This window comes from Chiloscyllium punctatum, chromosome 16 (genome assembly GCF_047496795.1).
Source record: "Chiloscyllium punctatum isolate Juve2018m chromosome 16, sChiPun1.3, whole genome shotgun sequence".
NCBI lineage: Eukaryota > Metazoa > Chordata > Chondrichthyes > Orectolobiformes > Hemiscylliidae > Chiloscyllium > Chiloscyllium punctatum.
Genome location: NC_092754.1, coordinates 12,119,803 through 12,145,943, shown reverse-complemented (window position 1 = coordinate 12,145,943; position 26,141 = coordinate 12,119,803). Strand labels below are relative to the sequence as shown.

The 26,141-nt window shown below is 41.0% G+C and overlaps 1 protein-coding gene across 5 annotated transcripts in view; it reads right to left on the bottom strand.

The window, feature by feature from the left end:
- Positions 1–21,170: 21,170 nt before the first annotated feature.
- The window catches only part of gpr153 (G protein-coupled receptor 153), a 95,108-nt gene continuing 90,137 nt past the window's right edge, over positions 21,171–26,141 (bottom strand). For all 5 annotated transcript variants that reach the window (XM_072586232.1, XM_072586230.1, XM_072586228.1 and 2 more), the window contains exon 7: positions 21,171–22,691. In XM_072586232.1, coding sequence (XP_072442333.1) covers positions 21,930–22,691 — 762 coding nt within the window. In that variant the 3' untranslated portion in view covers positions 21,171–21,929. The remainder of the gene's footprint in view (positions 22,692–26,141) is intronic.

Genomic DNA, 26,141 nt, shown 5'->3' with positions numbered 1-26,141 from the left:
TTGGGCAGAAGGTAGAAAACAACACATACCAACAGATTCAAGAACAGTATCTGGAGGGTGGTATTCAATGGAACATGGTCACCCAGAGAAACCTGGACAAAATTAAGCAGCACCTTCTCCCCACCTGACACGCAAGGGCTGGCTCAATCACTATTCCTGATGAAGGGCTTTTGCCCGAAATGTCGATTTTTCTTGCTCCTCGGATGTTGCCTGACCTGCTGTGCTTTTCCAGCACCACTCTAATCTAGACTCAATCACTACGCAATCCAACACTACTCCAGGATTTGAGCATATACCAGGCTGATCTCCCCACAGTACACTACCAGACTGTCACAGGTGCCATTTTACAATGAGAAACCTTTCTTAATGAGAGAAAAGAGATATATATATTTGTATTCCCTACAAGAGCATCTAAAGGGTTTTCAACCCAAATTAAGTATTTTTGAATTGTAGCTTAATTTCTGCTACAATTCCACAAGCAACAAATTAGGTATAAACTGAAAGAACTGCAGATGCTGGAAAAGCAGAAAGCGCCACTGGACCTGAAACATTAACTTTGATCTCTCCCCACAGATATTGCCAGCCCTGCTGAGCTTTTCTGGCAAACTTTTAGCTCAGCCTTGTTTGAGGGAGGAACATGGGTCAGCACAGTGGGAGCATAGTCTTCTTCAAATAATGTTTTTACATTGAGCTGACTAGGTAGATGACATTACCAGTTTGATAAAAGCATCTATGATTATTACAAGGGAGAAAGCTGCTTTTAACAAGTCTGGATGACATAATTCAGTTCTAAGATGGTACCTGATCCCGGAATCTTGCAAACAAGAGTGTTACCACTGAACTGCAATGACAGATGCTAAACGTCGCTGCTCAACACCAAAACTAACACCAACTCAATTTTACTGGCTGCTGCACTTACCCTGGAGCTATTGTTAGGTCCTGGTCTATCTAATTAATCCCATAGTAGGAACTGTGGCTGATAGTAGTTGGGTAACCGCACCACCTTGTGTCCAGAGACTTTCATTCCAGTTAGATCAGACTGAGATACTATATTTCACCATGTACTCAGAAGGTTTCAAACTCTATTTGACACTTGCTGACGAAAATCATCTGTAAAACAATCGAAAGCTCCTTTATAAAAATGACATTAAAAGTATATTTTTAAACACAGAAATATAGAAAATAGGAGTAGGCCATTCAGCACTTTGATCCACCTTTGCCGTTCAATGTGATCATGGCTGATTGTCCCCTGTCCTTACTTTCTCCCCTTACCCTTTGATCCTTTTAAAACTTTTAAAAAGCTAACTAGGGATGGGTTTGGAGAAACACTTTGTCATCAAAAAGTGTTAACATACATTTAGACACTGTTTTTGAAATCCAGATATTCAAACAGGCAAACAGCTAATTAGTACTTGTGAAGTGAAGACCTTCTGTAACGTACAGACACAGGGCATCCAATTTACACAGCATGTTGAACCAAACAATAATAAGAAAATAATCAGCAGATCATCTGCTTTAAAGATGTTGGCTTAGGGATAAGGTGCGGAAACAGGCCAGTTGGCCCATCAAGTCTGCACTGACTCTCCAAAGAACCCCGTTCCCCATCCCACCTTACTCCATCCCCGCATTCAGCCGGGCCAATCGCCCTAACTTGCCTATCCTTGCACTATGGAAGGAAGTTAGAGCACCCAGCAGAAATGGCAAGGATGTGCAAACTACACAGAGACAGGCGCTGAAGGATTGGAATTGAACCTGGCACTGTGAGGCAGCAGTGCTAACCATGAGCTACCGTGCTACTTTCCTTTAAAACAATGCCATGATATCTTAAACACCCAACTGGAAGGTAGCCAGGCCCTCTGTCTAAAAGGTCACTGGAATGAGGTTTGATTCCACAATCCATTGACTTAAAATATTAAATCACCTCTGACTAAAGAGGCTACTTCACTCAGTACACAGATGGCAGGTAATGTTTTCCTTTTCACCTTGCAGGAATACTCTGAGGTGCACCTATCTCCTTGCTGACAATTAGCATGCCTCCACTCCTCATCACAGCACCAGGGGAATTTCCTGAGATCCCACCTTTAATTGCCTGAGGGGGAGAAAGGAATAGACTTTGATTGTTTGTGGGCAAGAACCTTCACTACATAGTTCAAGTCAGGTGTGTGTCAGTATCACTGTTAACCTAGTCAAAAAGAAAGAAAAATTCTATCGCATTTATCTGAAATATCTGTCAGAAATAAAGAAGATATAATTGTGATATTTAAAATGATAAAGGGATTTCATAAAGTAAATACAAAAAAACTACACTCCAATGGGAGAAATCTAAACCCAAAGGGACATACAGGTAGGCTGTATATAAGAAAATCAAAAGTAGTTCTGTTCACATTAACTTCAGATTAATCTAAAGCTCTGTCCCCAAAATGATTTGGATAGATGGAGGATTAATTGAAATTTTTGGTCGATTTATTTTGTAGGGTGAAAGTATAAGGGATGTGGAGTAATAAGGTTACACAACATGGAGACAGACCCTTCGGTCCAACAAGACCGTGCTGACCAGATATCCTAAACCGATCTCGTCTTAATTTCCTGCACATGGCCCATATCACTCTAAACCCTTCCTAATCATGTACCCATCCAGATACCTTTTAAATGTTTAAGTGTACCAGCCTCAGCCACTTCCTCTAGCAGCTCATCCCACACACGTACCACCCTCAGTGTGAAAAAGTTACCCCTCAGGTCCTTTTTAAATTTTTCTCCTCTCACCTTAAACCTGTGTCCTCTACTTTTCGACTCTCCCAACCTTGGTAAAAGGATTAAAGGCTGAGAAATGATTTTGAGTTCCAGATCAGTCATGATCCAATTGAATGTCAGAATAGGCTTGAAGAGCAGAATGATCACCACCTGTTCTTACATTCCCATGAAGAAAAGTACCAATTCAGAGCTCGTCATGAAACACAGCTCAGAGCGATATGGACTATTTGTTGCTACTTGTTATAGTTGCTCCCTCTGCAGGCTGCCTGGTTGAATGCCCCCTCTGTACTATTGTTAAAAATCACATAACTCCAGGTTATAGTCCAACAGGTTTAATTGGAAGCACGCTAGCTTTCAGAGCAACACTCCTTCATTAGGTGGTAGTGTGGGCTCAATCCTAACACACAGAATTTATAGCAAAAATTTACAGTGTGATGTAACTGAAATTGGACATTGAAAATTTGATTGTCTGTTAAGCCTTCCATCTGTTAGAATACAGTGATAGTTTCATTTCTTCCATGTGTAAATCTTAAAACCTTTTTTAAAAAATGTTGCATTCTCGGGTTAGCTGTTAACAATGGTGATAGCTAGACAATATGTTGAAGGCGTTAGCCCCCTGTGTTCTCTGTCTTTGCCATGATGTTTAGATTGATTCTAATCTAAAAAATGAGATAACAGAGTTTTACATAAATTCATGCAGTTTTTGAGCTCAGAGTTCTACATGAATGCATGCAGTCTTTGAGCAAAGTATAATGTAAGTCTGCAAGTACAAATTCACCCCACAAAATATATGTGTGCCTGTGGGTCTTTGTCTGTGTGTGTGTGTGTCTGTCTGTCTGTGGTGGGGGTTGTGAGTGTGAGAAAGTGTATGTGTGTGTGTAGTGAGTGCAGAGTGTCTTAAGTCTGTGAGGGGGTACATGTGTGAGTGTGGGAGTGTGTGTGTCTATAAGAGTGTGTGTAGGTGTCTGTGTGTGCGTCTGTGTTTATGTGTGTCCAGGTGTGTGTGTGTGTATAGGAGTGCCTGTGTGTGTGTGAGAGTGTGTGTGTAGTGCAATGGTGGTCACCTGTAATGTGACATGAACCCAAGGTCCCAGTTGAGGCCCTCCCTATGGATACCGAACTTAGCTATCAGCCTCTGTTTGGCCACTTTCCTCTGCTGCCTGTCCCAAAGTCCACCTTGGAGGATGGTCACCCGAAGGTCTGAGGCTGAATGTCCTGGACCACTGAAGTGTTCCCCAACTGGGAGGGAACCCTCCTGTCTGTTGATTGTTGTGCGGTGCCCATTCATCCGTTGTCGTAGCCTTTGCTCGGTTTCCCCAATGTACCATGCCTCCGGGCAACCTTGCCTACAACATATAAGACAGACAACATTGGCTGAGTCACATGAGTACCTGCCATGTACAAGGTGGGAGGTGTCCCCACTCGTAATGATGGTATCTATGTCCACACTCTGACATCTTGCAGCGCCTATGGTGATAGGGTTGTATGGAGTTGTCCTGACAGCCGGGCAGCTTGCTACGAACAATAATCTGTTTGAGGTTTGGCCGTTGTTTAAAGGCAAGTAGTGGAGGTGTGGGGAAGGTCTTGGTGAGGTCCTCATCCTCATTGATAATGTGTTGCAGGTCACGAAGAACATGGCCTAATTTTTCAGCTCCTGGGAAATATTGAACAACGAAGGGTACCCTGTTGGTTGCAGCACATGTCTGTCTCCTGAAGAGGTCATTACGGTTCCTTCCTGTGGCACGTCAGAACTGGTGGTCAATGAGTTGAGCATCGTACCCCGTTCTTGTGAGGGCATCCTTGAGTACTTCCAGGTGTCCGACACGTTCCTCCTCATCTGAGCAGATCTGGTGTATGCGTAGGGCCTGTCCATAGGGAATGGCTGTTTTAATATGTTTTGGTTGGAAGCTGGAGACCTACATGCACACATATATTTTGTGGGGTGAATTTGTACTTGCAGGGTTACATTATACTTTGTTCAAAAACTGCATGCATTCATGTAGAACTCTGAGCTCAAAAACTGCATGAATTTATGTAAAACTCCGTTATCTCACTTTTTAGATTAGAATCAATCTAAACATCATGGCATAGACAGGGAACACGGGGGGCCAACACCTTCAACATATTGTCTAGCTATCACCATTGTTAACAGCTAACCCAAGAATACAACATTTAAAAAAAAGGTTTTGTGATTTACACATGAAAGAAGTGAAACTATCACTGTATTCTAACAGATGAAAGGCTTAACAGACAATTAAGTTTTCAATGTATAATTCCAGTTACATCACACTGTAAATTTTTGCTATAAATTCTGTGTTAGGATTGAGCCCTCCACTACCACCTGATGAAGGAGCATTGCTCCAAAAGCTAGTGTGCTTCCAATTAAACCTGTTGGACTATAACCTGGTATTGTGTGATTTTTAACTTTGTACACCCCAGTCCAACACCGGCATCTCCAAATCATGTCATCTATATACTATTGCATTGTCTTTCTGTCTGCAGTAGGCTAAGTTGCAAATGTGACCAAATCAATGATCCTATCTGATCCTATCCCATCTAAGCTGTGCTGTCATTACAGAAAACATCCCTTAGTGCTGTACAGCACCAGAAAATAGGGTGAAGATTGATTTTGACTCTAGGCCTGGAATGAACAGCAGACAGAAAATCCATCTGTGGGAAACCCAGTTCTTTAAGGATTAAATCGCATTACCTCACACAGATCACCAGCTGTGGGATCATAATGGATGGCATCGACTGGCAGATAGCCTGGTTTTGGCTGGGATTGATAGTGGAGAGATGGGGTAATCCAGGATTCCAAGAGCACACTTTAGAGCCTGGGGAAGTCCTACTCTTTTTACCATCGCAAGAATAGTTACTTACTGTGGTTTTAGCTGCTTCTTCCTCTTTACCAGCCTGTTCAAATGGACAGAATCTGCTGTCATGAGTCATGTGAGGTGACTGTGTTATGACGATGTGGGTGTACGGTACCTTTACGAAAGTTAAAAGCTAGTGGGACTATCTGACAGCACCAAGTGTTCTCAACAGGCCACAATGTGGTCCAGCAGTCAGTGATGCTGGTTGCCTGGAGTCAAAAACAGATTCAAATTAGGCCAATCAGTTTAAATTATACCCTAAAAAATACTAAATTCCAATAAATTATGAATTTAGTATGTTGAGCATCTTAGAAGCAAGTGACACAATCCAATCATTTGGGGGCATAAGACCAGGGAAAATTGAACAGTTGGCAGGAGAACTGCCATGAGACCAACAGATGTAGACTGCTATGTCAGAGCTCTCTGAGAGGTATCTGTCTAGAGAAGGAGTTTGCACAGAGAAAAACATCAACACTGACCTGGAGAGCAAATCTGCAAACAGAAGATTCAACAGCTTGCTGGTTTTGAAACTGGGATTTTTCAGTAAATCTTAATGGGGGAGACGAGTTTTATTGGACTAGTATGATAAAGGGAAAATAAAAGATAGGTTGGAGGAAGGAATTTTAAATAATTGTTAGTTAATTATTCTCTGTTATAGTTTAAGAAATAAAGTTGTTAATTTTTACTTTGAATAGATCATGGTCTCTTGGATTTTCACAGATTACTGCACTGGATAAATCTTTTCTGTGTTGCTGGTTTCAATTAGGAAGGTTTACCCTGTGTCATAACAGTTTGGGGGCTCGTCAATAAGATTGAATGGTTTTGGGGGGCTTTTGTCTGCAATTTGAATAGTTTGGATCTTGGATTTGGGATTTGAACTGGTTTAGACAGATTTGAATAAATTTGGGAGTATGAAAAATCCCATCAGATTTAAACACTCGCAGGTTAGTGTCCTAGATCTTTAAGTAAAACGTAGATGAGACAATTTGTTTAATTTCAGGGACTTGTGGTTGACTAAATTAAAAGTGAAAGAAATTGCTCTTAAACTTGTTAAAGTGGTTCTGAGATTTGAAGTTGATTCTCAAATTTGCCAAGAAAGTTTAGAAGGAAGGAAAAAGGCCATACTTTTAGAATTAGCAAAGTTAGATTTGGGTTAAACCAAGGCCAAAAGTAAAGCTGAAATTGTAAGGGAGTTGCGTAAATACTTAGGTGTGTCAGAGAAACAGACAAGTGCAGTAGAGGTAGAAAAACTTAAATTACAATTGAGGATAATGGAGTTCGAAGATAAACAAAGGGAGAGAGAGAGGAAAGAGAGAGGGAGAGAGAAGGAGAAAAAGAGAGAGAGGAGAGAGAGAGGAAAAAGAGAGAGAGAAGGTTCTTAGCTAAACAAAGAGAGAGAGAAGAAAGGGAAAGACAAAAAGGGAGAGAGGCGGCATGGTGGCTCAGTGGTTAGCACTGCTGCCTCACAGCACAGGGTCTCAGGTTCGATCCCAGCCTCAGGCGACTGACTGTTTGGAGTTTGCACATCCTCCCTGTGTCTGCATGGGTTTCCTCCGGGTGCTCCAGTTTCCTCCCACAGTCCCACAGATGTGCAGGTTAGGTGAATTGGCCACGCTAAATTGCCCATAGTATTCGGTGCATTAGTCAGAGGGAAATGGGTCTGGGTGGGTTACTCTTTGGAGGTTGGTGTGGACTGGTTGGGCCGAAGGGCCTGTTTCCACACTGTAGGGAATCTAATCCAATCTTGAGAAGTTGCAACTTAGTCAGCAAAGTCAAGTTAACAGGATGGAGATTAAAAGAGAGGGTCATGATATATAGAAATATGTCAAAACTCTGCCACAGTTTGATGAGAAACATGTTGAAGCCTTACTTATTCTATTTGAAAAATTAGCTCGGTAGATGAAGTGGTCCAAGGGTTTATGGGTAATGCTGGTTCAGACTAAACTGGTCAGCAGAGCAAATTAGGCATTTGCAGCGCTGTCGGATGAGGGGGTCAAGAGATTATCAAGAGGTTAAACAGACTATTTCAAGTGCTTATGAGTTGGTACCAGAAGCCTATAGACAGCGGTTCAGAAACTCAAAGAAGGAACCAGGTCAGACTTATGCTGAGTTCAAAAGAATTAAACATAGTCATTTTGATAGATGGGTGCATGCTTTGAAAATAGATATGACCTTTCAGGCTCTATAAGAGACTATTCTGCTGGAGGAGTTTAAGAACTCACTTCCAGAGATGGTAAGAATTCACGTGAGGAACAGCAAGTTCAGGAAGTGAGAAGGGCAGCAGAATGAGCAGATGAGTAAATGTTGGTGCATAAGACAAGCTTCCGACCAGAATTTCGTCCTGTGAGGGATAGAGGTTGGGAGAAGGGGAGACCCTAACTATGAAACCAAGAGTAGAGAGCACTGGTAAGAATTTACCACAGGATAAAAAAGAAGTCCAAGAGGTTGGAAAGGAGGTGAAAGGCCTCAGGCGTTATCACTGTGGTAAAGTGGGACACGTAAAGTCACAGTGCCGGTTTTTAAAGAAAGGTGCTGTAGGAAAAGATGTGGGAAAAGAAGTTAAGCCAGACGCATTAGTAAAAGTAGTAAAGGAGACCGCAAGAAGAGCGGAGGAGCTGTGTAATGTGTAACTGCCCATTTAACTCAACAAGATAATCAAGTTTCCTGATGAAGTGTTGTTCAGGACAACAGTCATTCACATCAGATACATCATGAACAGGACAATAACCATTTATTGTCAACAAACATTCTTTAACAAATGGCAAAGAAAAATGATTACTCATCATTTTGCTGCAACTTAAGCCAAATCCTGTTAAAAACACCAAACAAGTACATATTCATGCACAAATCAGATTGACAAAAAATTGATGGTGGAACAAGTATTGTGTGAAAAAATACAGACAGGGAAAAACAAGCTCTGTAGTTCAAAAGACCACAAGGGTGGAATTACTTGTTTCTCACAGCTCTTTTGACTACTTTTTTTAAGGTAGCCATGATGTGGAGGTGCCAGTTTTGGCCTGGGATGGACAAAATCAGAAGTCACACCAGATTACAGCAGAACAGGTTTAGTTGAAATCACAAGCTTTCGGAGCTCTGCTCCTTTCTAAATAAAAGTATGACTTCACCTGATGAAGGAGAAATGCTCCAAAAACTTGGAATTTTAAATAAACCTGTTGAACTATAACCTGGTGTCATGTGACTTTGACTATTTTTAATGTTTTCTACAGAGCGATGGGGTTCTTCTTGGATTCAATAACTGTCTTTTCTTGTATTAGAATGATTTCTTTCAGAATTAAGATTTGAGTGGTGCTGAAAAAGCACAGCAGGTCAGGCAGCATCCGAGGAGCAGGAAAATCAACGTTTCTGGCAAAAGACCTTCATCCTCATTTCTGATGAAGATCTCCTGCCTGAAGCATCGATTTTCCTGCTCCTCAGATGCTGCCTGACCTGCTGTGCTTTTCCAGCACCACTCTAATCTTGACTCTGATCACCAGCATCTGCGATCCTCACTTTCTCCTAGTTGATTTCTTTCAGTGCCTTTGCATTTTTGTCTCTTTCATACACAGATAGATGATGTGATTTGCTTTTTGCTTGCAAGCTCCTGGATGCCTGAGTGCAATAGACAATAGACAATAGACAATAGGTGCAGGAGTAGGCCATTCAGCCCTTTGAGCCTGCACCACCATTCAATATGATCATGGCTGATCATTCCTAATCAGTATCCTGTTCCTGCCTTATCTCCATAACCCTTGATTCCACTATCTTTGAGAGCTCTATCCGACTCTTTCTTAAATGAATCCAGAGACTGGGCCTCCACTACCCTCTGGGGCAGAGAATTCCACACAGCCACCACTCTCTGGGTGAAGAAGTTTCTCCTCATCTCTGTCCTAAATGGTCTACCCTGTATTTTAAGCTGTGTCCTCTGGTTCGGCACTCACCCATCAGCGGAAACATGTTTCCTGCTGCCAGAGTGTCCAATCCTTTCATAATCTTATATGTCTCAATCAGATCCCCTCTCAGTCTTCTAAACTCAAGGGTATACAAGCACATTCGCTTCAGTCTTTCAGTGTAAGGTAATCCTGCCATTCCAGGAATTGACCTCGTGAACCTATGCTGCACTCCCTCAATAGCCAGAATGTCTTTCCTCAAATTTGGATACCAGAACTGCACACAGTACTCCAGGTGTGGTCTCACCAGGGCCCTGTAAAGCTGCAGAAGCACCTCTTTGCACTCTACAACAAACTGCAGCTGGACCAATCCAAAGGTTACTATTAGACAACTTTCCTCAACTCAAAGACTCTGGTGCTACTCCATCTCAAAGTGTCTATCTCACTGCCCTAAATAGTTATCGCCCAGTGAAACTAAAGTCTACAACACACAATTCCACTTGTTCTTCAAGCTGCAAATACTCTCCTGGTAATTTTCACTGTATTGCAGTCTGACTTGTGTTTTCCACTTTATTGTCTAAAAGGAAATAAAATGTGGTCCTTTACATTGTACAGTATATTTTCAGCTACCCTATCCTTCAACATCTTATCAGTGATCCATGTTTGACATGAGACTCTGATTTATACGTAGAAGCATGAGTGCTATCTGCCTTGGAACAGCATTTGGGTCACATGGTGAGGAGACTGGCAGAAAGAGGCAAAAGACAGGAAGAAGTACAAAGCAATTTTAACTCGATATGTTGCAAGTTAAATCTGTGCTACTATTCCAATATGTCGACAAGTACTGAACTCTGGAATGCAAAACAATGGCCTCTTAATTGCCTGTTTGGAAAACCAAGTATTCTAGTGTTACTGTCATGTAATTGCTATGTTTTGAACTTCTAATCTTGAGAATGCAAGTTCAAAACCCACTGCAATGCATTGAGCACTAGTCCAAAGACTCAAAGAATTCTGGATGCAAAAGTGCTGCTCGATTGTAATAAGAATCCAACTAGTTCACTAATATCCTTGAGGGAAAGAAGTCTGTTTTTCTCACACTGTCTAGTCTATATACAATAAAAATGTAAAACCTATGCCATGTTGAAGTTGTACAGGACATTGGTGAGGTCTCTTCTGGAGTACTGTGTGCAGTTCTGGTCACCCTGTTATAAGAAAGATATCATTTAACTGGAGGGTGTGCAGAAAAGATCTATCAGGATGCTGCCAGGAATGGAGGTTTGAGATATAAAAATAGATTGGAAAGACTGGGACACTTTTGACTGGAGAGGAGGAGGTTGAGAGGTGGTCTTATTTTGGTTTATAAAAGCATGAGGGATGTAGATAAGGTGAATGACAAGGGCCTTTTCCCTAGGATGGGAAGTTCAAAACTAGGTAGCAAATTTTTAAGGTCAGAAGAGAAAGATTTAAAAAGGACACGAGAGGCAACATTTTTAACACCAAGAGTGTTTGGTATGTGGAATGAACTGCCAGAGGAAGTGGTGGATTAGGGTACAGTTACAACATTTAAAAGGCATTTAAGTAAGTTCATGAATAGGAAAGGTTTGGATCGATATGGACCAGGCATAGGTAGGTGGGTCTAGTTTAGTTTGGGAACATGCTGGTGTGGACTGGTTGGACCGAAGGGTCTGTTTCTGTGGTGTATGACTCTATGAACCATCTGACTCTATTTGGCATCAGAAGAAGAAGTGATTTTTTTTCATTAATTACTTGGATTCAAAGTTCTGTGTAACAAAAACTTTAAGTAGAAAGCAAAGATCCAGAGAGAGTTAATGACCCTTTTAACTTTAGCTCAGAACAGAAAATGACTTTCTTTTCAGGATGTTGATAGTAGTCATGATTTGGAGATGCCGGTGTTGGACTGGGGTGTACAAAGTTAAAAAATGCAGGTCTTTGTCTGTTTGTGCATGTGTCTGTCTGGGTTGGGGGTTGTGAGTGTGAGAGGGAGTGTATATGTGTGTGTAGTGAGTGTAGAGTGTCTTAAGTCTATGAGGGGGTGCACGTGTGAGTGTGGGAGTGTTGGTACGTGGCTGGGGATTGTGAGTGTCTGTGAGAGAGAATGTATATGTGTGTGCATGAGTGTAGAGTGGTCTAAGTCTCTGAGAGGATGCATGTGAGAGTGTGGGAGTGTGTGTGTCTGTGAGGGTATGTGTGAGTATCTGTGCGCGTGTCTGTGTAAATGTGTGTCCGTGTGTATGCGTGTATATTGGAGTGCCTGTGTGTGTGTGTGTGTGTGTGTGTGTGTGTGTGTGTAGGAGTGTCTGTGTGTGTGTATAGTGCAATGGTGGTCACCTGTAATGTGACATGAATCCAAGGTCCTGTTTGAGGCTCTCCCTATGGGTACCGAACTTAGCTATCAGGCTCTGCTCGGCCACTTTTCGTTGCTGCCTGTCCCGAAGTCCGCCTTGGAGGATAGTCACCCAAAGGTCCGAAGTCGAATGTTTTCTCACTTTTTAGATTAGAATCAATCTAAGCATCATGGCATAGACAGAGAACACAGGGGGCTAACACCTTCAACGTATTGTCTAGCGAACACACATTGTTACAGCTAAGCTGAGAATGCAACTTTTAAAAAAAGGTTTTGTGATTTACACATGAAAGAAGTGAAACTATCATGGTATTCGAACAGATGAAAGACTCAACAGACAATCAAGGTATTGTTCAATGTATAATTTCAGTTACATCACACTGTAAACTTTTGCTATAAATTCTGTGCCTTAGATTTGTGTCCTCCACAATCACCTGATGAAGGAGCGGTGCTCTGAAAGCTAGTGTGCTTCCAATTAAACCTGTTGGACTATAACCTGGTGTTGTGTGATTTTTAACTTTTTAGGATGAAGATGCACATGCAGTGTTCATGTAGGTGGCTTGGCCAGGCTGAGTAAGGGAAAAGAGAAATTAACCTGGTTGGTCATAAAGTTGTGAGAATTTTTTTTACAGTCAACTGCCAAGACTTCTTTTAAACCTTGAGAAACCAATCAGTAGAAGTACTAAGACTGGCTGTGGAGGGCAGTAATTAAGGAGCAAGGAGCAAAAGTCTCATACAGATCCACATAGGATAATAAAGAAGCCATATGAAGGACAAACAAACATTTCCTCAAATATTCCAATTCAAAATCACTGACTATTAATCATGACTGGAAAACAAACTCGAACTTCAGTGAGTCTAAATAACACAACTAAGTTCAATATGTGTAATAGGTTAAAGGCCATCTGCTTCCATCCCACAAATATACAATGGCAACTCCACCAAAGCAGTCATGGAATCATTTTAACATCCTCTGGTGAACTCACATCAACACCAGAAATTGACTGCTTGAGTGGACTGAGCCACAAGCCTCCATCCATCTCCACATTGCTGAAACAGTCAATCAATCAATGTTAAAGTAATGCATTGGCTGATTATTCAGGTTGATGTAATGTACTAGGGTATGGGGGTAAAGTAGGAGCTTGGCTCTAAGTAATGATGTTCATTTGAACTTTGGTAGACCAAATAGTCAAATTGCCTCTGTGTACTGTAATAATTCACAGATCTGTCTCTCTCTCACACACAGACACACACTCTCCTTTCTCAACAAAAGAACAACTCAATCTCTCCTCCAAAGACAAACTGAGCCATTAACCTTTAGCCTAGAGAGGAGTACTTCATTCCTCAGTCAATGAGGAGGAAAGACAGCCCTCAACCCACGCCTCTTCTATTCCTTAACCACAGACACCTCAGGACCATCCACCATCTGAATGGAAATTACCCCTCAGCAATAACACCTTCTCCACAAGAAGAAAACTTTCTTGCCCAATCCCCTCCCCATGGAGATGGTGTTAGGCCCTGAAAATCTTATTGCAATAAAGTTGTGTCGATGTTCTGGCATCTCAGTATTTAGTAGCCACCCATCTCTACCTCCAGCTGTTGTCTTTGTTCTGCACTGTCCCTTTTCACAGAATGCACAGGACACATATTTTCTCAATAGGTCAGTGACTGGCAGTACCCTCTTTCTCTGTAATGTTTCAATGGGGAGCACTGGGGTGCCAATATCTGACCACAACCCAATCACCAACATTTCACTCATAGATCCATTGCATAATCGTATTTGATTGGGTGACTTCAGATCCCTCACCTCCTCAGAGATTTTGATCTCTTGCTTAACTTTTAAAGCCCAGATCTTTGTAGCATTGTTTCTTCTCATTAATATCTATGGAAAGATCTATGGAAAGGCAGAACTGAAGATGTTCGATACAAATGGGAACCCGATGATTTGGACTGACATTTGGTTGCCATTCAGCAATGTCTGTTTGACCCACATTACACAGGATGTAGAAAATGGGATAATCAAGAAAATCTGGAACAAGAAAGCTTTGGCTTGAGACTATTAATCATTTGACCAAGACCTTTTGGGTGAAGTTCATTTTGTTGTGTTGAGATGAAACTCCAAAAAGCAGATCTAGATATTGATTCACACCTCTAACTGGGATCCAATGGGTACCTGACCAACCTGTAATGGAGTCAGTTTCTTATTATTTCTTGAGCAAAATCTGTCCTAATTTAGGATAACTTATAAGTCTGGATTTATCATCTACAACGTCCATGTTTTCTTTGGAGCTTACGGCCTTTGAGATATTGCCTTTTCGTGAAGTCCTTCATTCCCAGTTCCTCTGGTCTGACACCAGTCAAGTGCATGTCATTTTGTACAAAGACCTCATGCAGTTTGCTGATCTCCTTTGCAGACCAGAGGCACGCTTGGCATGGAAATCTCCTCAGGAAAAGGATCACCAAGGGGCCCTCATGCCACAGGAACCTCAGTTCCACATCTACTCGAAGGTGCAAAGTGCAAACATATCTTACAAAATCAATCCTTTCCTTATGAGTAGGGAAGTTTGAGGGGAGGGGATGTTTAATGCAGATGTTGTACAGACTACAGAGTTCAGGGGGATGCCATTACACCTTCTTGTAACAGCTAGGAATGGGTGATGAATGCTGGTCTTGCCAATGACATCCACATCTGGCATGCTTGTAAGGCTAGTCCCTTAAACAACTAGATAGAGTTAGTCATTAAGATAAGAAGATAAGTTTTTACCTATTACCATGAAGCTGCTTTTCTTTTTGCCTGCTTTACTAAAGACTGCATGTCATAGTGGGGGTCAGCACTTTGAGCAGATGAAGTGGCCACTTCTCTCATTGCTACTGAAGAGAGCAGTGTTTTTTGTGGGAAGGTCAATGAGAAGCAGCATAACCAAACCCCCAAGACTTTGGTTTTCCTTAATCCACATGAGATGTCCTGTTTTAATAACAAGGCAGAACTGACCTAGAAGTATCTGATTATCCTTCCTGAAAGAAAAGTGAGGTTGCAAGGTGAAATAGTTCCTGTTTAATAGCATGAACATATGGTGCCGTGTTGGTGTCCCTATCTGTGAGCCCTATGACCAGGGTTCACACCCCACCTGCTCCAGAGCTGAGTAATAATAATACTTCCAAACAGGTTAATTAGAAAATATCTATAAATCCTCTCACCAGTTGTTCAGTGGACTGACATAATCACTCCTTTGTTTTTCTAAATTAATCAATCTGTTCATTTTGTTTTCAGAACTACCTAAAGTCTTGTTATAGAATCATAGAATCTCTACTGTGTAAAGGCAGGCCATTTGGCCCATATGACTCTCTGAAGGACATCCCACCCACACCCACCCCATCCCTGCAACTTTGCGTTTCCCATGCTTAACCCATCTAACTTACACATCCCTGGACACTACGGACAATTTAACATAGCCAATCCATCTAAGCTGCACATCTTTGGACTGTGGGAGGAAACTGGAGCACCCGGAGGAAACTTACGCAGACACGGGGAGAACGAGCAAACTGCACACAGATGGTTGTCCGAGGGTGGAATCAAACCCAAGTCCCTGACACTGTGAGGACTCAGGCACTCAGATTACGTCCTCTGGTCCTTGACTGTGAGTCACTAAAAATAGCATGCAGATGCATCAAGTAATTAGGAATGCAAATAGTATGTTGGCATCAATTTTGAGGAGACTTGAGTACAGAGTAAAGATGTTTTTGTCCAATTCTACAGGGTTTTGCTCAGACTGGACCTGGAATATTGAACACTGGCTTGGTCATCTCACTTAAGGAGAGATTTGCATGCCTTTGAAGCAGTTCCCCAAATTACTTACTGGGATTGAAGGATTGACTTTTGAGGAGTGATTGAGGAAATTGTGTCTGTATTTCTTTGAGTTTTGAAGGTTGAGAGGTGATTGATTGAAACGCATAAAATTCATACACAATGTGACAGGTTGGATGTAGATACAATGCTTTCTCTTGTGAGTGACTCTTCAACTAGTGGATAATGTCTCAGGTTAAGGGGTAGGCCATTAAAAATGGAGATGAGGAGGTATTTCTTACTCTGACAGAGGCAAACCTTTGGAATTCAATAGCGCAGAGGGAATTAAGCACGTTTAAGAAAGAAAGCAATAGGTTTCTGGAAACAAATGTCATTAGGGGCTATGGAGTTTGTTTCAGAAAATGGTGTTGAGATTAAAGATCAGCCAATCTAACTGAATTTAGCACGCAGAAGCAGAAGGTAGTCAGAAGGCTATTGGAATGTTAGCCCTTATTTTAAGGGGCTTAGAGTATAAGAGTAGGGAAATCTTACTACAACTGTACAAGATGCTGGTGAGACCACATCTCAGAGTCTTTGTGTATAATAAAGGCTATGATAGATTCTTGATCAATGAGGAAATTAAGGGATATAGGAAAGGGAAGGAAAGTGGACATGAGGAATGTCAGGTCAGCCATGATCCTACTGAATGCTGGAACAGGCTTGAGGGGCCTAATGTACTACTCCTGTACCTATAATCCTATGAGTTTTCTCTCTTGCAGAGACTCACCTGTTGAAGCTATTGCTTATAATCGGACTAGTTCAAATGCCTCATCATTTCACTAAAATACAGAATTCTTCCTATTGTAACATTAGACCTTTACCAGTCTGACAATTTTTTGACTGTCTATATTACTCTTTATCCTCCCCATGTCCCTCCTTTGTAATGTCAACCTGAATATTTTACCTTGATGTTAGCTTTGGTTTACAGCATTGCCAAATGAGCCAGCTCTAAATCTTTGCATCACTCCGAGCTGTGATCACTGCAGTTTGCTTTAGATACATTACTTCAGACAGCCTGTTTTATCCTCAAGTGATATTTACCATATTTTAGAAATATATTGACAGCATTTATAATTGGACCCTTTTCCCAATATTGTCATTGCCCTGAAGTGATTTGGATTTCCATGAGCAGATTGAGGTGTAGAAATTGCTATGTGTTTTTCTTGCTTTCTGAGTGCAAAACAGGCACAAATATGCTAATTTAGCAGTGGGAGAACCTACGCACAATATGCTGAAGTGTATGCACTATTAAGTTTGGAGGACCCATTTTTTGGTCCACCCAGTAGAATATGTTAAGCATTAAGTCTCCTTCATCAGCTAATTAGGGCCCAAGTCCACCAGTTTCACCCTCAACACAAATGATTATTTAGTGAAGTTTTCAGACAACTAATACTATCATGGAATAATACTTTAGCCAATAGTAGTGCTTTTAGAGTTCTAGAAGTTTCAGCGAGAAAGGAACATGGAGTCTTTGATGGTTTTCTAGTCTCAGGAGCCCAATGTATTGTATTGCTTTTTTTAATGTCTTAAGAGTCAATATGTATAGCATTAATCAATTTATGGATGATACTGTTTTTGGATCCTGTATTTGCAATATAGTAGCTCATATTCAATGATCATAAAGAACAATTGATTTATTATTGCATTTTAACAGTTCTTAAAACATCTTATAGGTGGTAGCAATCTGCCTATGTCCTTCAGATAATCGAGGTGTTTTTGTAGTTATTAACCATGACTTAATATCACTTCTGAGTCAGAGGCTTATTGATACAACTCTCACTCCACATTTTGGTCTATGCTTCCCAGTGGTTAGTATTTCTGACAGCATTGCAGCTACTAACAGAGCTCCAACTTGGACCATTGATGTAGAATAAGAGCAGAAGTACACCAGTGATGTCATCAGCAAGCACAGACTAAGTGGGCTACCTCCTTTGTCATCAATTACTTGATAAATGCTGTAACTCTAAGCCCTACAGTTTTCAGAGGCTGCCTACTTCATCCCATCCACTGGGAATAGGCAGCCTCCATGAGTCCCAGCAGCCTGTAATATGACACAATCAGAGTCAATCTGCCTGGTCACCTTAGAAAGTCTGGCTGTTAACTGTCAATCAGTATTAATGAGTGCATTCTCCATGGCAATGCCTCTGTCAATCTGAGATCACTTGCCAACCAATTAGCATTATCCTTTTATGCTGTATAACTGTTAATTTTCCCCTGATGAGTACAAGGTGAAAAGCTTCAATAAAGTGTGTTTTTTTTCAGCAAATAGTAAAAAAAACTGTTCCCTGAACTTGTATATTCCTGTCCTGTTGCTAGTTCCCTGCTGTGAGCAAGGTCTGAATTCCATAAAGACAGTATTCAGGTTAACACAATGACGTCATCCTTCAGCCGGGATATTAAACATGCCTCAATCGCCCTCTTGGATGAATGTAGACAGTGCCTCTGCACCAATTTGAAGAAGGGCAGCTTGTTCTCCCCAGTGCCTCAGAAATATCCTAAAATGCTTTGCAGCATTTTCCAAGGCATCATGCGTTGTGGTCAACATTGAGCCCCATATTTTATCACCCTGCGTTCGTCCATCCCAAAGAGGCAAGAGGTCACTGTAATCAAATGTGGAACTGCTCACAAAAGTCCGTACTTAGTTCAGCAGAGATCAGGAATCAAACATGGCACTTTCCTGTTCCACATTCTGCAATAACAAGCTGAATCATTAAGGTTACAATATTTTTCAATGATCAATTCCAATTTGAAAGAGCCATAAAGAAAGATTAAATTAGGAGCAGTGCTTTAGATTTTGTATGCAAAGAAAAAGCTTTATCCCACTACATTGCCTGGACACAAACGGAGAGACACCAGATGGTATCAATATTGAATGTGTTCAGTGTGGATGATGAACAGAACATGTGATTTAGCAGAAGAAGGGTGAAGTCAATGTGTGATAGCAGATGATTCACTGTTTTAGCAACATAAAAGAGTTGAAGTAATGCCAGTACACAGGGTGACAATTCTCTTTAACTCTCCTATTCTGTATTTGTTAAAGTCATCCATGCAGAGGAGGCCATTTGACCCATCGTGCTGGTCCCATTCCAGCTTACTTGCTCAAGCTCTATATTGCAATATATTTGCCCCAATCTTGTAACCTTTGAGTTTATTTCTTTTCAAATGCTTATTCATAGATTTACCATACAGAAATTGGCCCAGCTAATTTATGCTGGAACAAAAGCAAAGTACTGTGGATGCTGGAAATATGAAATAAAAACAGACAGTGCTGGAAATAATAGAAACCCTACAGTATGGAAACAGGCCATTAGATCCAACAAAACAAGTCCACACCAACCCTTCAAACAGTATCCCACCCAGTCCCATTACATTACCCCTCATGAATGCACCTGAACACTATGGGCAATTTCACATGGCCAATTCACCTAACCTGTTGGTCCCTGGACTGTATGAGAAACCCACACAGACAGAATGTGAAAACCTCGACACAGACAGTCACTCGAGGCTGGAATGGAACCCAGGCCCCTAGCACTGTGAGGCAGCCATGCTAACCACTGAACCACCATGACATCCACAGACCCTCAGTACGTTTGGCAGCACCTGTGAAGAGAGAAACAGGGTTAAAGTTTCACAGCATGGCCTTTTGTCATCTGGAGTTTACACTCCATATATACCTTTCTCTATTTCATCTCATCCTATTAACACAATTTTCCATTCCTTTCTGCTACATTTGGATTCCCCTTTTATGTATCAGTGCTTTTGCCTCCAATACTCCATCAGTTCCATATCTTTAAAGTGATTTTATGATCACTGTCTCAATAGGCACTTGTAGCCTTAGTGTCATCTTCCACTCAGGAAGTAGAATAGAATGTTCCAGCATTGGAAAAATGAGAGTGAGAATTCTTTAATACACTTTCAGAAACAGATTGTGCAGAAAAAGAGAGAGAGATCAGTATTGTACTAAAGTAAAATGTTTCACAACCGAGTGAGTAGTTCAAATGATGGTGTAAAAGAAAACTGAACTAGTGTCAGTGATACATCGCAGATCAATCCAGGGGTAGAGAGCACCGATTCTGTTCAAAATAGTTGGAAAACTCAAGGTTGAATCCAAGATTTACAGAATGAAGTCATTATACATCGCACGAGAAAATATGAAATGTCATCAAGAAGGAAAGGCTTGTATTTATCGAGTCAAATAAAATCACAACACTACAGATGCTGGAGATCTGAGACCAACACAGAGATTACTGCAGACACTCTGATATCCAGTTCAACCCATGTTGCTAAAAGCTGTTGGCTCACATTGTGCAGTTATAAAGATGGCAAACCTGTCAGTGTTCACCACCATTACAAAGCTGTGAAACTGATAGCTACGTCTGCCATCTGCACATGCCCCGCTAAAGAGGGAAATCCTCCTCCACAGGGTGCACTGCTGAAGTCCTCATGGATGATAATCTTTAGAAATCGTATGAACTGATGTGAATTTCTACATTTTACACTCTAATCTCACAGTAAAACCCCTGAAACTGTGATTCCATATTGAATGAGGTAGAATTGGTTTTTCAAGATGTGGTTATGTTGTAATTAATAATGAACAGTGGATGTGAAGAAAATGCTTCCACTATCAGGAGAGATTAGGACCCGGGGGAGGGCACAGCCTCAGAGTAAAGGGACGACCCCTTAGAACCGAGATGAGAAGGAATTTCTTCAGCCAGATGGTGATGAATCTGTGGAACACATTGCTGCAGAAAGCTGTGGAGGCCAAGTCATTGAGTGTATTTAAGGTAGAAGTAGATAGCTTCTTGATTAGTAAGGTGATCAAAGGTTATGGGAGAAGGCGGGAGAATGAAATTGAAAACATGTCAGCCATGATTGAAATGACAGAGTAGACGTGATGGACCAAATGGCCTAATTCTGCTCCTATATCTTCTGGTCTTATGTCTAAAACAATCTCCACGGTCCTGATAATCTAATTTACATTTGTGGAATCTGAAATACTCCCACTGTGATAAAACATCTGTAGGTTTTCAATATAATTAAAGTAATATTTTATAAATGTTAAAATTACATTGCAGCTTCCATCTTAATCCCAGTGGACGTTCTAATCTTTATTTTTCTCTTTCCATAGTATTATCTAAAATGGAGGATAATCAGTACATTTTGCATCCTAGAGTGCTGGTTCAGAGAATTCTTCATTATGATTGACTGCTTGGCTTCCTTGAAGGCACTTCTAATGCTGGATGACAGATATCTGATACACATGGTGCCAGAATTAAATTAACCCCGGGAAAGGTGAAATCCTTGTCACAGAGATCACTTTACTATTGACTGCAAAATCCAAGTTGTCATATATAAAGATTAAAGAAACACGTATTTTATGACAAACTGTAATGCGTGATATAACCCATCTTACGATTCAATGCAGCTTGAGATCAGATATTGTAGTAGGTTTTTAATATAAGCTACATGGTCCCTGATACTTTTCAAGGACAGTGACCATTGTAAATGCTGTTAAGAAAACATTGGTTACTTTTAAATTTTAGGTCAACTTTACGGGAACCAAGTGTATAGTTTTGCAAGACAATTTCAATGTCACCCATGTATGACACCAATTTTACAAATGCAAAATATACAGAAAAACAATTGACTGTCCACACACCCCCTCCCCCAACAAACATTTTTATTGTCTCATATTGGTTAAGATAATCAGCAGCTGTAACAAAATACCAACAGAACACAATGAATGTCCAAAATGCATAAATAGACAAACATGACCTCAAATTACACCCAGTGGAGAAATCATTTTACAGTTCGGATGTTTTAAAAATGTAATCAAGCTTAGAATCACATTTTCTCTCCCTCCCCACCAATTCCAAAGCTGAACAATAGCAAACATACACAGTCTTACCAGAATACCTGCTTTAGTGTTGCCTCTTAAAAACTATTTATTTTTTCAAAAAAAATAGTAAAATAGAAATAAAAGGTCAGTAAGGTTTGCATTCAGAGATTACTTAATGCCATATTTTTCCAGACAACGCCCTCTTTATTCTCTAATAGGAGACCTGTTCTTTTCAAGGACGTGAAAATATTTGCCCAATTCTTTGGTTCTTGACTTTGTATCCTCCTGGCTGAATTATAAAATTCCCTTGGTACAAAACAAACGTAGAAACACCATTTTTTTTTTCTTTTGGGAGGCTCCAGACTCTCTCCTATGATGTCGATCCAATGGAATCGGAATGAAAAGTCACATAACCCGAAGAAGCAGAAGGCGAGCTTAAAAAACTGTTCGTGCTTCCTTTGCTTTCCACTTTGGTGAGATTTTCCTGATTGTCCCAAGAGACGCATAGATCTGTCCGATAGTTCCTGGAGGCTTCCTGCTTAATGTTGGTGTTGGCCTGACTGTCTGCGGCCTGAATGTAGGTCTCTGGTTTCTTTTGAGCTGCAATTGGGTCACTTGGGTAGGTATTTGCCAAGTATTCCTTGGGCCTGGTGACACCTGCGAAGATGCATTCCTTGTCCTCCGATAACCGACGGAGAACATGGGGCTCCTTCTCAAAATTAGTCAGTGGAAAATGGGAAAACATGACAGAATACTGTTCACATTTTTCAGGGATTAGTGATATGGAAGATGACTTCAGTGGGGATTTCATTGGACTAGGAAGAGGAGTTTCATCGATGTAATTTATTATTTCATCACGGCTGAAACATTTCAAGTCATCACCAAAATACTCCTCCCTGGTCTGGTGCTTTAGAGATATAACACTATCCATAGACTTCCTTCTTTTATGGAAAGAAGCACATTCATCGTGCTGGGAGATCAGACTGCTTCTCCTTCTCTCATGCCTGGGGGAGCTGTAGTGTAGTACCCCTGTGATGTCCTCTGAAGACCCCCATCTGTGAAGATAGGAAGGAATTGGGCTTGTCGCCCACATATCTGACTCATCATGGGAGTAGCGTCTGGTTGGAGGAACCTAAGAGACATAAAAAAAAGGCAGTCTGAAATAATCTCAATGTCCTCTCCCGTTACATTGACAGGTTTGGCAGACTCTATCACTTACCTCCACCTAACTTCACTCATGGCAACAGAAGGCCAGCCCTAATTCTACAACCTCCTACTCCCAATTTGCAGCAATCCATCATATAGCCAAACAAGTCTTGCTACCCTCTCTTATAATTTCCAGGATATTCCGTATGATAGAGCAAGCCATGTTTATAATCTTCACCTGATTCTTTTGTAGTTGATGACATGGAATATGAGGAATGGGTCAACTGAGCCACCAAGATCCTGGTAAGAATCTTGAGATATAACATGCAGCATTGGGCCATTTTAGAGACTTGACACAGACTGACATTTCCAAAGGAGCAGTACAGTATTAAGGGATGAGATGTTAAATCAAGGTTCTGTCTGTCCTTACAAGTGGCTAAAATAGAGCCCAGGGCATTACATTTGTAACAGTGCCTTGTAACACAGGATAGTAGGTGACAAAAGCACCATTGGTGAACCATAACAATGCTTTTCCTTTACTTACAGTTATAGTTGTTGTCATATAACTGTTTCATTTCTGGCGCACAATGCACTCAGCAAGTTCCTTCGAAGATAATGAAATAGTACTCTTGCTCTTGGATGCTGATTGCATTTGTCAATACTTAGATCCCATCAGCCAGCAAATACAATCATGCTCCTTATTGCTGCCAGTGTATTGTATTCAGATGCATTTTGAGAAGAAAATTAACATAAGTCAACACAGCAGAGACTGAAAATAGAATACTTCACAATAAGTGGACCAATTTGATGACGGCCGTTGTCTTTTCCCTGAGATGGGACATTTCAACACTTGGAAGGTGAGAGGGCAGAGATTTAAGAAAGACATGAGATGCAAATTTATTTAATACACAGAGGGTGGATCGAGTGTGGAATGAACTTCCTGAGGAAGTGGTGGATGTGGGTACAATTACAACTTTTTAAAGACATTTGGATAAGTTCATGAATAGAAAGGGTTTGGAGGGATATGGGCCAGGAGCAGGCAGGTGGGACTAGTTTAGTTTGGGATTATGTTCGGCATGGACTGGATGTGCCAAAGGGTCCCTTTCCATGTTGTAGGTTTCTATGAGTCCATGAGAAAGGGTAACAAAAAAGGTAGGGATTAAGAGAATCTTTAAGGAAAAGCGGTGGATAGTGGCATTTAAATAAGGGTACTCGAGAATTTAAGTCCTAACAGCTGAAGGCAGGGCAATTGGAGCATAAGGTTTGGGGGATGTGTGACAGATCAGGCTTGAAGGAATACTGCATGTCAATAAGGACTGCATTTCAAAAGGAAATAATTGTTGTAAAACATTTCAGAATATTCTCAGGATATGAGAAGTGATAAAGAGATATGTCATGTAAATAAATTAAAGTTCGCCAGCTGCTATGAATTTATTAAAAGCGTTGGCCCAATGAGAGGGGAGTACATACATTTATATAGCACCTTTCACAACCTCAGGATATCTCTAAAAGATTTACAATTACTTTCAAAGTGTAGTCACTGCTGTAATGTAGGAAACAGAGTAGCCATTTTGTACAGAGTAAAAGCCCACAAAAGCAATTTTGCACTGACTACATGGTGTATTATAGGCACCTTAACTGAGGGATGGTGACAGACACACAGAACAACCTCTCTGCACTTCTCTGAAGCAATAACTTGGGATGTATTTTAGTCAGCTGTAAGGACAGATAGTGTCTTAATTTAGCTTTTCATCATTTGGCACTGCAGCACTGCATTAAAGAGTCAACCTGTGTTTAGTTATACTCAAAACTCTCGAGTCAGACTTAATTAGCATTTCCATGGGGTAAGTGATGCAGTATGAGGACATGTACCTTACATTTGCACAGGACAGGACCATGTGAATGAATAGATGCAGCTTCTTGCATGTGTAAGTGAGCCATACTGGGAGCCCAACCAATTATCTTACATTTCTGTGCTCCTCCAATCTGAACCTCATGGGTATCTCTTACCCCTCGACCAATTATGAACAAACCTGCAGACTGGAATTTCCTTCCTAAACCTCTCCACTACTTCTTCAGGACACTCCATTCGCCTGGACCTTTGTTTTTGTTTTTACCCTGTTGCCCTATTATTTACTAATCTATGCTACTTAACTCTGTGATCTGCCTGTATTGCTCACAAGACAAAGCTTTTCACTGTGTCTTGGTACACGTGACAATAAATTCAACTCAATTCAATTATCTCAAACCTACCTTTCTCACCAAGCTTTTAATGATCTGTCCTCATATCTCCTTTTGTGGTTTAGTGCTAAACTTTGTTTGGTACCATTCTTGTGAATGTTAAAGGGACTACATAAATGCATGTATTGATTATAAAGATGATAAATTACCAAGAGATTCACTATAGAACTGAATCCATAGATCAGAGTGGTTCCGCATTCAAACTCGGGTCTCTGTTAAATGAGCTGATCTCACTCAGCAGATCAGTACGGTTGTTCAAAACACCTCCAGGATCCGGAGACTCACCCTTAATCATGAGCTGGTATAGGCATGTCTGAAGACTCCATAATAATGGTCTTGACATTATGTCCTACCATTGTCAAGGCTATAATGGATATTTTGGCACAGTGCCAGGCTACAGGTACAGGAAGCAACCAGTAAGACAAATTATTTACTAACCTTTATTGCAAAAGATTAAAGTATTACTGTAAGTATGTGTCACAGCAATTATACAGGACCCTCATGACATTACATATGTAGCATGATGTGTAGTTTTGGTCTCCTTTCACATGGACAGATATCTTTGCTCGAGATTTTACATTTTATTCACTCGGGGATGTGAGTATTGATGACAAAGACTGTTTCATTGCCCTTGAGAAGGTGGTGATGGGATATCTTTTCGAACTGTGGCTGTCTTAGTGATCTAGATGCATTCACAATGTTGGACTTCCAGGATTACAACGCAAAGGTGATGAATTTGGGATGATGTGTGGCTTGGAGGGAAACCTACTCAAGGTGGTTTTCCTTTGCAACAAGTGCCATTGTTGTTCTAGGCAGCAGTGCTAAATACTTAAGGTAGTGCTGTTCAAGTGGGCTGCTATGTCCCAGATAATCTCAAACATCTGGAGCATTGTTGGTGCAGCACTGAGCCAGTAAATATTACATCATTTTTCCAATGTGCTGCTGAAACAGCTCTGGGAGTCAGGAAATGAGTTACTTACCACAAAATACCGCATTTGACCCGCTCCTGTAGCCAGAGTATTTATTGGGCTGCTGCAGTTAGGTTTCTGCTCAATGATGACTCCCAGTGTACTAATGGTGAAGATTTCAGGGATAGTAATACCACTGAATTTCACAGAGAGCTGGCTTCGACTCTCTTGTTAGAAATAGCATTGTCTAGCACTTGTGTGGCACAAATGTTACATGCTGCTTGTCA